The 17,953-nt window shown below is 37.4% G+C and overlaps 1 protein-coding gene across 9 annotated transcripts in view; it reads left to right on the top strand.

Moving 5' to 3' along the window:
• The window catches only part of TMTC4 (transmembrane O-mannosyltransferase targeting cadherins 4), an 88,054-nt gene that overhangs the window by 29,520 nt on the left and 40,581 nt on the right, over nt 1-17,953 (top strand). For 7 of the 9 annotated variants that reach the window (XM_051630465.1, XM_051630447.1, XM_051630457.1 and 4 more), the window contains 9 exons: nt 1,863-2,024; nt 2,784-2,986; nt 4,587-4,758; nt 4,843-4,974; nt 12,603-12,682; nt 12,856-12,963; nt 13,085-13,226; nt 13,858-13,972; nt 14,460-14,572. In XM_051630465.1, coding sequence (XP_051486425.1) covers nt 1,863-2,024; nt 2,784-2,986; nt 4,587-4,758; nt 4,843-4,974; nt 12,603-12,682; nt 12,856-12,963; nt 13,085-13,226; nt 13,858-13,972; nt 14,460-14,572 — 1,227 coding nt within the window. The remainder of the gene's footprint in view (nt 1-1,862; nt 2,025-2,783; nt 2,987-4,586; nt 4,759-4,842; nt 4,975-12,602; nt 12,683-12,855; nt 12,964-13,084; nt 13,227-13,857; nt 13,973-14,459; nt 14,573-17,953) is intronic. The other 2 variants (XM_051630486.1, XM_051630473.1) reach the window with 1 other exon arrangement.

Genomic DNA, 17,953 nt, shown 5'->3' with positions numbered 1-17,953 from the left:
AAGACTCTGAGGAGACCTTATGGTCTGGCCTTCCAGTACCTGAAGGGGCCTACAGGAAAGCTGGGGCGGGACTTTTTACGAGGGTGTGTAGCGATAGGATGAGGGGTAATGGTTTTAAACTGGAAGAGGTGAGATTTAGGTTAGATGTTAGGAAGAAATTCTGTACTGTGAGGGTGGTGAGACACTGGAACAGGTTGCCCAGGGAGGTTGTGGATGCCCCCTCCCTGGAGGTGTTCAAGACCAGGTTGAATGGGGCTTTGAGCAACCTGGTCTAGCGGGAGGTGTCCCCACCCTTGCTGGGGGGTTGGAACTAAATGATGTTCAAGGTCCCTTCCAACCTAAACCATTTTATGATTCTATGCATGTCTTTGTTCTGTAAGCCTTCTTTTTTTTTAGTCTTCAGAAATAACTAATATTGTTCTTCTAAATAACTACAGTGTGCTAATCAGCACAGTACAATAAGTAGTGTGCCTGCTCCTGTGGAAGGCATAGAACTGATCATGTAAGTATCAGGTAGGTTTTTAAACTTAATAGAAGCATATAAAACAAAGGGAGGAAGGTAGGAATAAAGGAAAGCTAATCCTGGTGAACACATGACCATATTTGTTAGGAACCATTCAGCTCTTCCATGTAAAAATCCGTAGTTTACTGACGCTTTTATCTTAAGATGTGTAGATTGAAAAGGGAAGTGGCCCAAATGATCTGTCATTTCAGAAAAACTCGTCTTCTATCTTCTTCTCTATTGAATTGTTGAAGCTCCATAGAATTTCAGCCATCAGGCTTCAGAGGACTCTTAAGGCAGCCCTGCAGCATTGTAATACAGGGGGTCAGAAAGAAGCTATGTCCTTCATTTCTTATCTGAGTTACCTTTTGGTAGCTGGATAGGGTGCTGGAAGCTTGGACTGGCATCTCAAATGCGTGACAGGGTTATCGTTATAGTTACTTATTAGTCTGTTTCCAGTCTCTGCTGGTGAAGCATGAAGAACCTCTACGGTATGTGTTTTCATTTCTGGAAGGGATGTGTGCTTGGAGAAAAAGCATTAAACTCCATGGAGAAAAAATTGGAAAAGTCTGTCAAATATAGCTTCTGTGACATCACCTCTCTGTTTTATGTGAATTGCCTTCTTTAGAGTCTACAATGCTTATTATATATGTTATATATATTTATTATATTTATGTATATTATAAAATACTTAATGTAGATGAACCACAGTTTTTTGTAGATCTTGTAGATTTTTTGTAGAAGATTTTAGCCTGGCTGAAGTGATTCGGGTGCCTGTCTGCCAATAGCTTTTTTATCATGTTAGAGATTGTGAAAATTTAATTTTAGTTAACTCCTCCCAGTTTCCAACTGGGCAGTTCTCTTGTATGCATGTAATTTTACCTCTAAAGAGACAAAAGTGGACAAAAATTTCCCATGATAAGCAGTCAACTGGATATAGTTATTTAAAACAAAGTTTGCAAAGTAACCATTCTGCATTTTAAAAAGAAAATGTAGATCAATTTAATATGCTGTATACTAAAGGCTATAATCTGCTCAAGTTTTCCTTTCAGAAATTGCTGTGTAAAATTTCATCAGCTGTAGAGTTGCTGCTGCTTTGTAGAAGAGAGACCTCTTGAATAAAGTTTTTGTACTGAGAAGGAAATGAAAACGTTTGCAATAATATAATTTTCTATGAAAGCATAGTATAGTTTGAGAGCTTCCTAGCAACTGCAAAAATAATAAAAATGTCAAGTTTAAAATTGCACAGGAGTAGCCTCTTCTTTCTGAGGTGGTGGTGAAACAGATGTGAATATGGTGGGAAAGAGAACATAATAATGTTTTTAGTATGAGAGGTTTTTACTTTCTTTCTTTCCTGTAGAATTCTGGGCTGTTTAGAAAGGGACTGCTTTTCAGGATAACTCTCCTAATGTCTGGAGGGGCCAGTATACTTTATATACGTTGGAGGATTATGGGTACAGGGCCACCAGCTTTTACTGAAGTAGACAACCCAGCTTCATTTGCAGACAGTCTGTTGGTGAGGGTAAGTTAAAAAGTTACTTTTTTCTGGCCAGCTCAGAACATTTGTCTTTGTCATCAAATTGAATTTTCTGTGCTTCAAGGAAATCATAAAGTGGGCAGTGTTTAAGTTGCAAGATGTGTGAGGAGACACCTTCACTTGTGCTGCTGTGATGATTTTCTGCAATATTTTAAAATGGCACACCTTGTATATTCTTTGCATTCAATTTAGCACACACTGTATTGAAGTGCATATCCATTTTCTCCTTATTTTTCCTATGCATGCAAGGATGTAGCTTTCGCTGGGTTTCATTCCTTTTCCACATGCTGTGTTTGACTCTTCATCTGTTCTTTCACACTAGAAGAAAATAGCATAAAGTTCTGGTCTGGTGCTTTTGGAGTATGTCTTGGCATTATATCTCTGCATTTAGGCTCTTTCTGAAGATGGAGAATGAAGGGTGAAGACAGTGGGTGCTGTATTTTGAGATTTTCTCCTCATTTAGGAGATTTATTCTTTTTACATGTGCAGATTGGTTGGACAGCTAAGAATTGCATTTCCCTGCTCTGAATAGGAGAGGCACCTAGCTATGTTTTAAAAAAAGAATTAAAATTCATTTCACAGCTGTAAAATAAATGAATACATAACTAATTCTAGTCTAACAGTATTTAAGGCCTCTTTATTGTATAAGATATATTTTGTGCTAAGGGAAATAATAACAGAGAAACTAAAGTTGTTCCCCCCTTAAGTTTAGTATCAAATAAATGTTTGGTTTGTTTTTGACAGGCTATAAACTATAATTACTACTATTCGTTGAATGCATGGTTGCTGTTGTGTCCCTGGTGGCTGTGTTTTGATTGGTCAATGGGCTGCATACCCCTCATTAAATCCGTCAGTGACTGGAGGATAATTGCACTAGCAGCACTTTGGTTCTGCCTAATTGGTCTGATATGCCAAGCTCTGTGCTCAGAAGACAGCCATAAGAGAAGGTAAGAGACAGTGATGAATTTTAAATGCCTTGCCGAATTGAGTACAGAATTATTTGGTTAAATCCACTACTGTTAATTCTAACAATTCAGTGGAAGCAGTGTCTAGCAAATAGAGTTCAAATAAATATTTATAGCCAATTTGGGCCCATCACTGTACACTGAACTAATGGGAAACAGTTGGAGGAGGAGGTATGGATGGCTGCTTTATTTTTCTCCTGAAATGGCATTTTGAGATCCTTAACACTGTAGGTCGTAAAAAGTAATATGTGCTCAGAACAGAGTGGGAAATTATGAATGTTGTTGCCCCTGTTTCTTACAAGTCATCATCTCCTTGAATCTTCTCTTAATAATGAGAGAGAGGAGATGTGCCTTGAAAGGAGGCAGAAATGCTAGCCATGGCTATACAATTAGAAAAATGCTGACCCATAATATCTACTGAGGCAACAACTTGTGCTTTACCCAACGTGCATTGTAGCCTAGTCTGTCTTATCTAAGGGTTTCTGTTCAACTTTTCAGGGTCTATCCCCATGGATTTTATCTATAATTAATTTCTCAGTTCTTTAAAGTTTTTCAAGAAGCTCAATCACAAGATAGTTCTGTTCAGAGTACTGAGTATTTTCTTTTCTGCAGTATTCTAACTTTCATCTCTTCCACCTCATCCCCTCAAATGTTAACATCCCACCTGCCATCCTTTCTGCAGTTCCCATACTCATTTGCACAGATAAAATCAATTTTGGAGAGGGGTGGAATTCTTGCCATAAGTAATGTCATACTTTCTAGTAAAAATGCCTATGTTGTTGAACAGTTATTTAGTAAAAAGTAAAGACAAAAAGTATAGTGAAGGCCTAGGACACATCTACATTACAATATAGAGATTTATTTGTAATAAATTAGGGTAGAAGACTGCCATGCCTGTGATCTTTGTAACAAACACCTGACCCAGACCTGCAGTTCATATTCCCTGTGTCAGCTCTACAAAAGTAAAGCACCTTTTCTCAGTTGTCTAGGCTCTTTATGGTCCGTAAAGAGTTACCTGCTGAGGATTACTCGTGGTAACACAGATACCCAAAACAAGGAAGAGAAGCTGCCCTTGAGGAGTGTCTCTCTCTGCTGACTGTAGAAACAGCAACTTTCAAGTAGTCAACCACAATGGATCCTGCTCTTGATACATTTGTAAGGAAAAAAAACATGCAGGAGGATTTGTACCTACTACGTTTCTTCTTTAACCTCTATTTTCCCCCTGTTACTGTCCTACTAGTTCCAAAAATACACAGGTCGTTTTTACCATTACCTTTCCTCTCTGTGTATTTTAAATAGGAATGATGTAATCAATGTGTGATGGAGCTATTTTCTTGCTCAGAAGCATGAATATTGCTTTTCTGGAAAGTATAGATAGGATTTCCAAAGTGCCTGATGGAATGAAGTGTCAAAACCTCACTGAAATTTAATCTGATTTTGTTAGTAGCTCTCAAAGGCTGCTTTTGAATGCCCTGTTTTATACGCATATCTTTCTACAACATTTAAATAAAAGTTTGTAAGTTAAGTGGAAAACATACTTTTGTTAAGATTTGTGGCTAATTTAAGAAACTGTTTCTTGCAGAATTCTTACACTGGGACTTGGATTTCTTATCATCCCTTTTCTTCCTGCAAGTAATCTGTTCTTCCGAGTAGGATTTGTTATCGCAGAGAGAGTCATCTACCTCCCCAGTATTGGATATTGTATTCTGTTTACATATGGATTTAGTCTCCTGAGTAAGCAAGCCAAGAAAAAGGTACCATCAAAACAATCATTAAAGTTGATGATGAAGTGCTTCAACCGAATTATTTGTTTCTTAACTTATCTCTCTTTCCTTAAGAAAATTCTTGCTGTGGCAGTACTTGGAATCTTGTTGATCAATGTTATGCGCTGTGCACTCCGCAGCAGTCAGTGGAGGTCAGAAGAGCAGCTTTTTAGGAGTGCGCTGTCTGTGTGTCCCCTGAATGCAAAAGTAAGTCACTTGTGGACTTTTTTTTTTAAGAGTTTTGTAATTTGGGATAGAGGAGGTGTTAAGCATAGTGAATATACTGTGGTATGGTTTTATTTACAGTCTTGCTTCATGCAAGAATATGACATTGGTATGTCAGACACCTAAATCACAGTGGTAGCACAGTCAAAATATCTGACAGTGACAATTACAGTATCGTGATTCAGAATTTAGGAGTGAGAGTGGGGAGGGATAAAGGGGAATACACTTCAGGAAAGGCATCCAGTCAAATTGGATGTACTGCGAATAAAATCTTCTAAAAATTGTGTGTATAATTGCAAGTTATTACAACAAAATATCAAAAAGAAAGTAAGTTGCAGCGATGTATGCAACCAAATAATGCCTATGCTATGTTTTTAGAATCCATGTTGTGCACCTTCCAGTGGTATGTATAGCCAACACAACTAAGGGACAAAGCAGCGTATCATCAGTGTCATCACAGGATGTGGGGCTCAAATCTTTGCTCCCACTTCTGCTTAGCAGTGGTTGAATGGGCTTGAGTCTCCAGACGTAGTCACTCAGGAAAACTGTGACATTCCCTGCAAGGCATAGTGAAGGAACAAGAGGATGGGACTGGATAAGAAGTTTCACTGAGCTGAACACCAGTGTTTGGCATGGTACACTGAATCTAGCCTGCCAATAGAGGTGACCTCCACAGAAGTCCTTTGAAAGCTAGGGGTGTTATCTGTTGGAGCATACCACAGAGCCTTAATGTCTGAATTTTAGCAGAGACTCTCTTTGAAGTGCCTTGGAATAGGAATGTGCAGCTTGTCTATAAAATACATTGATGTTCTAAAAGATTATATTTCTGTAACCTAGAGTAGTATCTAGACAATGCAGGTCAAGACACAGAGTTTAAAAAGGAACCTGTGAGAGAATTATAAACTTAGCATCTACTAGAATGCAGATATGCAGCAGTGAGCTGTAAAAAAAAAACATTTACGGCCAGTATTTACAACATGGTTGTGTCTTTCAATAATACCGGATTTCAATACATAGCAAAGAGCTGTTGCATTTTATTATGCGGTGGTGGTAGGCAACCATCTTCTTTTTTATTATGACCTCAGTGTATCTTGTCCTCTGGCTGACAGGCACATGCTGTAAATGGAGCAAATGCAAAACACAGTTTCTTTGTGTGTATCTCCATCCATCTGCCATGGTAAGGGTGCTTTAGACAGATCCACACTCTTTGCCTGTGCTCCGAGCTCCTTGGACACAAGCCACGTCTGGCTGGGAAGCTGTGTAGCTGTGTTCACACAGTGCTGTGCTTGAGCCGATAAGCTGTGTGCAAGCTACTGAACTAATGCAGCTGGTTCAAAGCCAATGAGTGTACAGGGAAAATGAGCTTGTGTTTGTCAACACTAGGCCATGTAGACATGCCTGAGCTGTATTGCTGCTAGTGACAGCTTGCGCAAATGGAAGCGTGGTGATCTGAATAGGAAGGGTTTTATAGACTCCAATTTTGCTAAAGGAGTAACTTTGAAATCACAGTAGGAGGGAACTTTTCTAGGCAACAGCATTGGAGTGTCCATGTGTGAGAACAAATCTTTTTTTTTTTCTTTATGGTCTCAGCTATATTTATTTGATTTTGACAAAGACAAATGTAAAAATTGGAACTAAGTTCTGCTCTGATCTTCTGTTGTCTTGAAATTGAAGGCTTCTTTTAAAAATTCCTCCACAGGACTTTCAGTAGCCCATTTATTTCAGTGGGAGGCTCATGCAGACCAAAAGATGGAATGCAGATAATAGCTTTTTCTTGTTTTTGGAACATCTTTAATATGTGTAACATGGTCGTACTTTACTTCCTGCATGTAGCAATGTCCCAGAATCTCCAGGTGTTTCCCAATGAGCAACAAAAGCTGCAGCTCTTAGTTCATGTTTTCTGGTGCTCATCTTTTAAATTTCAAATTGTATGTGAGCAGTGTAGTTAATTACCTTAATTCTAAGTAACAAGTAGTTACAGCAGTTCCTTCTGTAATTTCAAGACTTATCTTCTATAAACATCACTGTAGATAGTGTGGAAACTGCGTTAAATCAGGTGATCTGGCAACAGTAATGACTCTACCCCCTTAAGTGATGGATGCATCTGGCTCAAGAGGCTGAAATTTACAATCAACTTTGATATAACTGGCCCAGTGATTTTTAAATTTATTGGAAATAATCAGGTACCATAACAAAGCTACAAAGTTTTTTACCTTTTTTTAAAGTTCAAAATACAGATTTTTGCATGCTTTAAATGTTTTACATGTATTTATATTTTAAATATAATTAATTCAAGGTATTTAAATAATTTAAATGTCTATGTAATTTTTTCTTTAAAGTGAGAAAAAAAATATTACAGATCTAGATGAAATATGCCCAGGTGCATGTCACACATCTGAACTTGTATGGTGCCACCCTGAAGTTAGTTTCAAAGGTTGCTAGACTGAAACAGCGTACATTTTTGAAACATATGGCAGTCTTTTTCTTAGCTGAACAGAAGGTGCATGGATATTAATTCAATTTTTTTATCACCTTTTTTCATACTGTATAGGTTGACTTAGTTCCTGAAGCTCAGTGACGATACACACTAGTGTGAGTTAGAACCAGGCCTGTGTGATTTCCACTAAGCGAATTTTGTGAACAGTTACAGAAGCTGTTTTCTTCTGATATGTTGATTATATGTTACAGGTAATTTCTAAGTCAGGAATATTTCAGGGCTAATGTTTTAAAAAGCTCACTGGATCAAATCTGGCATATTTTCATTTGATGTAATTACGTTGCAAGTTATTCCTGGGGTGCTTTGCTGAAGTACTTGAATATCTAATTACAGGCTTTGATAAAAGTGTAACTACCATTTCACCACATCAGACTGCTGGTTTGGTTATATTTCCTTAGCTTTAGACAGCAAGTCAGCTAGTCCCTTTATAACTGGGGAGGAGAAGCTGTCCCTTTTAGCACATGGTTCATCATCACCCTGGACTAAATGAGTGACATAGGCCAGAAGCACTGTAGATCTGTGCATTTCTCTCCACTGATGATAAAAAGTTCTGACAGCTAGAGCAGATACAAATACATAAGCTGATGTGAGATTTTCCCCTTGCCCTACTGCTCTTTGCCATTTCTAGGCATTGCTGTATGCTGTATTGCTTCTCACCTTCTACGGTGATTGCATATTGTTTCTTTCAATTGTACAGATTATTCTCAAAAATGCTTATTTTTCTGCCTTTTTTGCCATGTGGTAAGTTACTGTTGGAAATGTCAAGTTACTTTTTCTTGGCTTTTAGCAAAGATAGGGCAGTTTTTAAGAATACAGAATTTATTTCTGCATTACTTTCACTAATTGATTATCTAAATGTTACTTTTAATAGATTTGAAATAATTTAAATTATTGTCATTGTTAGTACTCTCTATCTAATCTCCACATTCTCCTTGCTACTGGCTTTGCTTCAGATTTTATAAATTAATAAACATAATTTTTAAAAAGTCATCCCAGGAGCAACTTCTCTACAATAATAAGAAAGGAAGTTACAAAACTCCCAACAAAATGTGTTTCTAACCAGTCTGTCTTGACATACTAAGAATAGTGTGTATTTGATGCTTTATGCAATCTGTAATTATTATAGATACAGGTTTGTCAAAGGCAAATTATGCTAGTACTAAAAATGGACAACGGCGTTTGTGGGATTATTTTCTATATGTTTTTAAGAGAACATCTCTTTGCGACAGAAAATTATTTACTGCTGTTTAAGGATTTATGAAGCTGATCTAGAGAGCATTTCCTTTAGATATTGAGAACTTTTTTATGCTATATACTAAAAGGCGATTATCTTCTGCAGAATTTACCTTAAGTGCTGTGGGCTATGTTTATAGGGGCTCTCTGCAGTGTTTTGCCACACAGGCACCATGTCAGATGCTATGCAGAAGAATCTTGAGAAAACAAAATGTGAAGATAAAAAAGGCTTTGTTTTATTATTATTTAGAAAGCAGAATTTCACTAGTAAAGGAGAGTGAAAAATGTTTGATGAAAGAAGCTGGCATTGAACAGAAGCATCTGCATGTTTCTGTAGAAACTCTGACATCTGTGCTTTGCTTCCATCCTTCTCAGCAAATGTTCATATTTACTGAAAAGGTGATTATAAGCAGCTAGGAAGCAAGAATAAGATAGTTGATAGTAGTAATGTTCCAACTGAGGGGTGTACCTCCTAGAAGATGATACTACATTTCAATTTCTTCCTGCATTGTTTTGAGGGGGAAAAAAAACAAAACCTGTTTGACAGTAATTTTGATTTTGTGCAGAAACAAACAAACAAACTTATTTTTAAATTTCTTCCTCATTTAAGTGTGTGCACATTTAAATAAATACGAGTTCAAGCACTGTGTGTGTCTAACATAAAATAATGTACAGTGCTTTTTCTTTTTTATACTGGCTTCTTAGGCCATCTGAGGTATTGTGAACAAACACAGCCAATCCTCTGGCTAGGCTATGGTGCCATGGTTCTGTTAGCTTTAAATAATGCATGCCTGTTGAGATCAACTATGTTTTATCTTAGCGTATTTTCCACCTATTTGCCCTGATTTCAGAGAATACCGTGTTGTTATGCATCCCTGAGAAATGCTCCTTTTAGAGCTATTTCTGTGAAGTAACTACCTGTTTAAGATTGATAAAGGAGCACATGGACATAACACAATACGCCATTTCCAGTTAATACTTATCTTTAATCATTTAGTAACAAAATGCTGTTGGCTTTTAAATGTTTAATCAGGAAAGGAAAATCCTCTCTCCCACTTTGGCACGCACAATATCTGCCAAGAAGAACATTTCTCAAGAGATTGTATTTCAAACATCCCACTGGCCCCACATTTTTAAAGGCCAGCTCCTTCCCACTCACTGGTTTATAGAAAGTACCTGTCTCCTCATGTTGTGCAGGCAGGGGTCAGAGGAGAAGTCAAGGAGAGTTATACCCTTGCGCTTAGCAAAGGGCAGACAGTTACTGTAGGCCTGCTCTGCGGGGGTGGAACAAAAGGCTGTTCTTGGTATCTTTCTGTCATGGCCAGCAAAGTGAGAGACATGGCTGCATGGCGGAAGTCACCTGCACCTCTCAAGTGACTGGGTGAGCCTGGAAACAAACCCTTCGCTGACTCTGTTCTCAGGAGCCGGATGTTACTGTAGAGGTGGTGTCATTAGATATTTATGGTGGGCTGCAGGGTTCTTCTGTTATCCTTGTTTCCGTTTGTATTTTCATTTTTGTCTGTCATCACCATATTAAGAGCAACTAAAGCAACAATTTCACTTCAAGAGAACTTAAGAAACCTACATCCAACAAGGAACTCTGTATTTTAAGGAGTGTTGTAGAGAAACACCATTTTCTTTCACGCCCAGGCTGTATCTGGGGGCAGAAGAAATGTACCATCAAAAATGCTAGTACTTTATTAAAATAGTTTTACTATTAGTTTTAATAGACTATAACACATATTTTAAGTTTATTTGACAAAATTGCACGTGTACACTTAATAGTTCATTTGATGTTTTGACTTGAGAGGGTTGATACATGTCAGGTTTCTGCAGTCTGTGAGATTCTGTTCACATGAGAAAAATACTCTTTGCTGCTGCTTTTGAGATAGAAATAGATATGAAGAAGTTCCATGTGTTTAACAGCTGAGACAAACAGAATCAGAAACTGCAGTTCTGACTGTTCCTAGCATAAGACAGCTGACACTTGAAAGATTGAGTGGCTGGTGTACACAAAGTTTTTTCTCATGTGCTATCTCCCCAGTCTTTAATCAAATTTCTTCCAGTAAAGCTTACAAGTTTTGCAAAAGTTAAAAAAAAAAAAAAAAAAGTTCTCAGATTAACATAATGTATCTTTCCCTGTTTCTTCTGTTTTGCCACAATTTATCTTTTATCTGAAAACACAGCAAAGTTTAATAACCTAATTTGCTCTGAATAAATTTTGAGTCTTCAATCTTCAGCATATGTAACTGGAGCAATCCAGTTTGGTAAGAGTATTGTAGGGTGCTGAGAAATTTCTGGAAGAGATATATAAAGTAGAATTCAGTCCTAAGAAACATCTTTCAGGGTGTATAATTTTATTTTAACAGCTTTTGGGAAAACAGTGCTAGTCAGGGGGGAAAGAGTGGAGGTTGACACTAACAAATAAAATCAACTGTTTTTATTAATTTCTTGATAGAAATGTGCCATTCTGATGCTTCTTTGGCATATTCCTTGTCATATTTTTATGAACATACAACATAAGTGACTGAATCTTTTTCTTGGAAGGTGTGCTAGAACTGCTTCTATCAAATACTGAATTTGTGTGTTATCTTACACTGTCTGTAAAATGAGCTAGACTAGTTTTTTCATTGATTCTAGAAAGCATGGAAAATGTTCTTTATTTGTTGATGGTGTATCACTGCATAGTCACAGTCATATAGAGATGGAATTGAACAATTAAATATCATAACATTTGGGTTCAAACATAATTGTTTGTGCTGGATTGATAGATCCCAGCTATTGTTTCAAATACAATTAGGATTTTTCCTTTGATGGACACATAAGATAAAATCCTTTTCTGAATGTAGAAGGTGAATTAGAGTTATCTAAATGCATTACAAACCTATCTTTTTGTACTTTAATCTGAAGTAATTCCTGCATAGTGTTTTTGAAAAGATTTAAATTAGATTTTCAAGGTATGAAAGAAATTGCAATGTGTGTTTGCTTTAGATTAAGTATATACAATTTTATTTCAAATAGCAAGGTAATTTAAATAATTAGTTCTGATCTAGTTGCTGAGAAGTTATATTTTCAGGAGTCAGGGCTCCCAGTACTTTGTTTTTTTTCTGAACTTGAGTCTTCCTTTTCACCAGGGAATGTAGTCTTCTGAGATTTGTCTTAAAGTAAGATTTGAGTTGTCTTGAAACTCAAGATTTTTCCTGAAATGTATTTATTCTGATCTGATCCTTCATGTAAGTTCAGATAATGTCTTCTTCCCTGTAGTTATATCTCAAAGCTCTAGAACCTTCCTTCATTCTCCCCTTTCTAACAGGCAAAGTCTCCAACATGTTGCCATACACATTATTTTATACTTCAGAAATGCCATTTGATGCATTTTTATCCCAAGACAATAATTGTGCGTGTGTGCGCGTTATTTTTTTGTTTGGAGCTTAGTTTTTCTATTAATGTTGTTTTTTCTAGTTTATAATACAGAGAAAGCAAAGTTCAGTCAACACTTACATTGCTGTAGTATTTCTTCTGCTGTGGTGAATTTGATTGAGTCAGACTTTCTCTTACCTGACAAATGAAATTAAGAGCAGCAGGTCTCAATAGGGAGAGTTTTTTTGAAAGTGTGGGGACCTACTTTATAAAATTAGGAAGTGAACAATCTTTAAGTAGCTGGAACAGGTAAGCTGATTCATCAGTTTCTTTCTCAGATTTTGTTTTGCTGTCTTCATTTTATATATTGTCCAATCTGAAGTATCCACCTAAGACAAAAGCCAGCAGTGAATGACGCAAGTGCTGACGGTCTCTAATCGGAGTAAGAATTTTTAGCAACTTGGCTCCACAAAATAGTGGACTGTATAGCATCTGGTAGAATGTTCATTTGTGTTTTCAGGTGCACTACAATGTTGGCAAAAACCTGGCTGACAAAGGAAATCAAAGTGCTGCAATCAAATACTACAGAGAAGCTGTAAGGTATTAGAAACTTTACTGCTTAAATGAACTATCCTAAAACTGCTTTCGTATTTAATATGAAGAAAATGCTTAGTTATTAATTTTCATGGTCTGCAGCATTGCAGAGCTAGCAATTTGCATATGGTAATACCCATTCCATACATAATAATAATCTCTTTAATTTTATACTTCAGGTTGAATCCTAAATATGTACATGCCATGAACAACCTTGGAAATATTCTGAAAGAAAGAAATGAGCTCCAAGAAGCAGAAGAGTTGCTGTCCCTAGCTGTACAAATACAGTATGTTTAGAACAATACTAAGCAGTGTTTTGCACCAACTGAGCAGAAATGATACAATAGAATCTTGTGTTCCAAATGCTCAGTAGTCCTCTCTCTCAATTTTTTTTCCCCATTTGCCCAGACCAGATTTTGCTGCTGCATGGATGAATCTAGGAATAGTACAGAATAGTTTAAGAAGGTTTGAAGAGGCAGAACAAAGCTACTGGACAGCAATTAAACACCGGAAAAAATATCCAGATTGTTACTATAATTTAGGGCGGTTGGTAAGTGATTTTGAATAAATCATAGCTATGACAGTAATCTCTGTGTGTATGTTTATATATATATACGCAAACACATAAAATTCCGCTGTACTGTTAAATGCTGATAATTATTCCAGTCTGATTTTATTTTTTTATATTTTTTTTTTAGTTCATGGTGATTTCAAATTTTTGGTAGTTTTCCCTATTGCTTTCCCTAGTATACTTCCTTCCATACAACCTTGGTAACCTGACTATTTCATATAAAGAGCTATAAAGAAAAATACAGATTTTGGTCTTTTTTTCAAAAAATATTAGTAATTTCCAAATGTTAGACTGTTTTGCAGTCATTAGTATGTTGTTAGGTTGTAGAATCCTGTTTAGTTTCTTAGAAATGTTTATATTAATTACTTACTTACTCTGTTATGTAGGTTTCTAAATTGTATGCCAGTTTTCCTCCCAGGTCCCAGAGAAAGGCTGGATAAAATTAGTATATGGTACTCTATCTTCCATACTATCCTAGTATTGTTTTTACATTTCTTATTTTTCTGTATAAAAACAAATTCTACTAGAATGGAATGAAGCAGTAACAACTCTTTAGTGTTAGGAAAGTAAAGTAAATCAGGGTGAAATTACTGAGTTTGTTTCTTTTTAGTATGCAGATTTGAATCGCCATATAGATGCATTGAATGCATGGAGAAATGCTACAGTTCTGAAACCAGAGCATAGTTTGGCTTGGAACAATATGATTATATTGCTTGATAACACAGGTATAAATCCATTTGAAAGTTTTCATGAATAATTCAGTGTCTTGCAAAACTTAGAGCTTTTTCTATATTCATCTAAAAGGAGTTCTGCCTCTTCTTTGACACCCAAACACTCTCCATGAACATCAGAATACCTTCTCACTCAGTGGTTTTAAAGCATTGCTTGAAAGCCATCCTATAGTTGAATTTCCGATCCTTATTTTGAAATGCCACTATTATGCAAGCATATTTGTATTACAGACCAAAGTTCAGACCTTTTGAATCTGTGCTTTGTTGTTCTTCTGACAGTGTGGTTTGTTGGAAACAAAATGGAGGTTTTCTGTTGTCTTACTCTGCAGGGTTTTCCATTCATGTGTGTGTGATAACCTGGTTTTCTTTTAAAACACATATAATCAGCTGCTCATACAATGTGTGTGCTTGCAGCATGAAAAGTAACTAATGAGGCTGTGTTAAGAGGTGCCTTCTCTTTTTCCACTACATGGGCTCCCAGGCAATCTAGCTCAAGCAGAAGCAGTTGGAAGAGAGGCCCTGGAATTGATACCTAATGATCATTCCCTTATGTTTTCATTGGCGAATGTACTGGGGAAATCACAAAAATATAAGGTAGGTCACTAGAGCTTTCCAAGTGTTGTTTGTGTTTTGTTTCAGGCTTTTTCCTGTTTAAACTCTGTGTAAGTTACTGTAGAAAGTGTTAGAGGAGACCATTGTGGACTATGACTTAGATAATCAGGTTTCAGTGCTCATGTCTGTCACAGTATGACTGTGATTCTAGCCTAATTTCATCCCACCTTACATTAGATGCTTGTTTTAGGAGTGTTGCTGCCCTAAACTGTCAGTGGTCAGTGGAGAGAAATGGGCTCTTAAGCACACTAGAGGGCAGTTAAGAGTCTTGTGTTGCTTAACACACTGCCCACAGAGAAAGCCTGCTCTGATTTAGAGGCCTTGGTTCAGGAGCTAAAATTAAATGTGATATGCTAGTCCTGCTTTTTCTACGTAAAGGAAGCAAGATTTAACATTACCCCATATGAATTCTAGCCTCTTTGCCTCAGTCACTATCTAGAATAGAGACGTGACAGATTTGCTAATCCCAGATTGAGGATGGGAAATCTCAATAGTCCCAGAATATTATGAGGAAAAAGTCCATACATTGAGCAACATACTGAACTTTCTCTTGGATGCGATGGATCAGCCTGCGAGTGGTACCTCAGCATTAGTTAACTTGTATTTCAAGTAATAAATGTAATGGAACTGATGAGAGAGTTATTTTCCAAAGGGAATTGTAGGAGTTGACAGAGAATAAATCATGCAGGGTTAATATATTTGATTGTTTTAATTGACTCCATAGTCACTGATTTATGTATGTGACAGGGACAAATTTAGAAAGTTTTTTGTTATTCCTCAGAAAACCATCATTTACTGAACTATGGCTTTTGGGGGGAAGGAAGGGTTGATTGTTTTTTGATAGTGATAATGTTAGCAGCACTGAAGGAACATCCTCAGTATATGCCAAGCAATAAGTTCTTATGATGATAAACTTCTCCAAATATACATGGTTTTCCACCAGTTACTGTGTCCACTTAAATTTCTACAATCCTGTTCAGCTGTGGAGTCATGACTGGTTCACATGTGAAGGCAGGGCCTGTGACAAGCCAGCATGTGCTTTTGTTTGTGTTAATGATGCTGTCAGACAGCCCCTGTTGCTGTTTCTCTAGACTGGCTGGAGTTTTTTCTGTACACTCTTTCCACTTGAGAGAGACTTTTCCAGGTGTAGGAGAAAAACAGATATGTCTTAGTGGATTTAAAAAATAAAAAGGAGGTAGTGATTTTGATTGCTAGCTCTGAAAGGTTGTTATGCTGCAGGGGAATGTGATGGAGACAAAGCAGAAATGATAGCAGGGGGAAATTAAGCTTTCAAGTCAGTATCCTGAATGAAGCAAAAGGGGCAGGGAAGAAAGCAAGGAGACAGTGAGTTCAATAGTTAATAGTTCAATATGGAGTAGTATGTTTGCATAGAGCAAAAAAACGTAATTAGTAACTTGAAATTGAAGGGTTGTAACAGGGAGAGCAAATTAAGGGAATTGGAAAGTGAACTCACTTAGAACGGGTTATGATTTCATCAACTGTATTTTGCATCACTTGAAAAGAGGAGATGTGGTTTCTTTAAGTGGGGGAATGCTAAATGACTCAAAAGCATGGAAAAATCAGGTTTCTTTTGTCTACCACCTCACCGTGTAAAAGCAAAGAAAAGTGGGTGGATCTTTAAGGATTTTTATTGAGTGTTCAGGATAGAAAGGGAAGAGGCAGGGATGGAGACTCTCAAGGTGATGGAAATAATTTTCAGAGGGATTGCCTGGCTGTGTCTGGTGTGTTGTATAACCTCGGGCATTTCATTTATTAAGTTACTTGTTATGTGTCTGTATAAAAGTTGCTATTTTATTGGCTCTGTTGCCATAAAGTAAGATTTGTTCTGGGTTTTCTTTGTCATCTTGTTTTAAAAGACACTGAGTCAAAAAGGTTTTACTATGTTATGAGAGATTTCCTTCCAATAAACACACAATATTCTTCAGTTTCAAATGCCCTTTGATTTTCAGCAGAAGTTATTTTTCTAAGTGATCAAAAAACCCTCAACCCTTTATGACTTCTGTTTGTGTATACTCATGAATGATTTATTGTTCCAGAAACAAAAGCACATCAAGGATGAGCTGTTTTGGTGGTTTTGTTTTATTTTTTGATTAACAACTGTTATACTGTCACATCCCACACTGTGGGCACCAGAGGTGGGGGCCTGAATTAAATATCACGTCCCACAAGGTGGGTACTGCACCTCCCACAAAGTGGGCATGGGTAGAGTTCCCCAGAAATGGGGGTTGATCCAGGGAGATTCGGACTGGACCCCCTTGCTTTCTAAAGTCCTTCTCAGATAGGAGTCTAGGTGTGACTGGATCCAGTCCTCCTCTCTTAATTACTCTCTTTTAGCAACTCATTTGGCAAGATTAACCTCTGGAATTCTCTGCATGGTATTCTAAGAGTAAGACCATCACCCAGGAGGCTTATATAAAACATTGCTTAACATTGATTAAGATTATAAAGCTTGTCAAAAACCACACAACGATATCACTCACTCTCAAGGCAACAGATTACAACTAGCAGAACCTAGCAAAATGATACTCTGAAAACAGCAGGTTACAACTGGAAGAACTTAGCAACATTATATCTAATGTTACCCTTATATTCTGAGAATAAGGTTATAAACAGAGAGAGATTAATAAAGAGGGGATAGGAAAGATACCACCACCCTTGGATCCAGTGACGACCTCGGCATGACGTTGTGGTTCTTGGGTGGTGGGTGCACGCCCTGAGCATTTCGAGTCTGCCTCTTTTATGGCACCTGGCCACACCTCTCCTGGTGAGGCTTGGCCTACTTTACACAGACTCAGTGTTGGATTTGGGAATGTTATAAAAATGAGTCGGTAGGGCATGGCGTCCAGTTGATCACTTGACCCCCACAGTCAGACTGACCAAGCAATGACCTTTATTTTCACACATGTGCTGTGTCCTTAAACAGGAAAGTGGTCTTTTGCAAGATGTCACTGTGCCTCCATGAGGCTCCTCTTGCTGACCGCTGCTCCTCATCGAGTAAGGACAGTATCCTTACTTTATCAGGGTGGTTTCTGAATGAGGGGCTCTCCTTGTGAGAACAGCGTCGGGGGGGCTTATTGAATGAGGGCCCTGCCTGAGCACAATGTCCAGTTTGTCAGGACAGCTGTTCTGAGACAATTACTCATTTTGGGACTCTACATATACCAAGTCAGAGTTGTCCTTTGAATGCTTGTTTTTGTTGCAATGGATGAAGGACCCAGCTATCTTTAGATCTTTGAAAATATGTGTGCTGGTTTTTTGTTATGTATACATCTGTGCTTTTTCTGTAAAACCTACAAGAAATCAAAACCATTCAGCATTTTTTGTATTTGGAATAAAGCTAGA

Source organism: Apus apus, chromosome 1, assembly GCF_020740795.1.
Source record: "Apus apus isolate bApuApu2 chromosome 1, bApuApu2.pri.cur, whole genome shotgun sequence".
Classification (NCBI taxonomy): Eukaryota; Metazoa; Chordata; class Aves; order Apodiformes; family Apodidae; genus Apus; species Apus apus.
The sequence above is the reverse complement of the archived record's forward strand: the minus strand, read 5'-3'. Positions and strand labels throughout refer to the sequence as shown.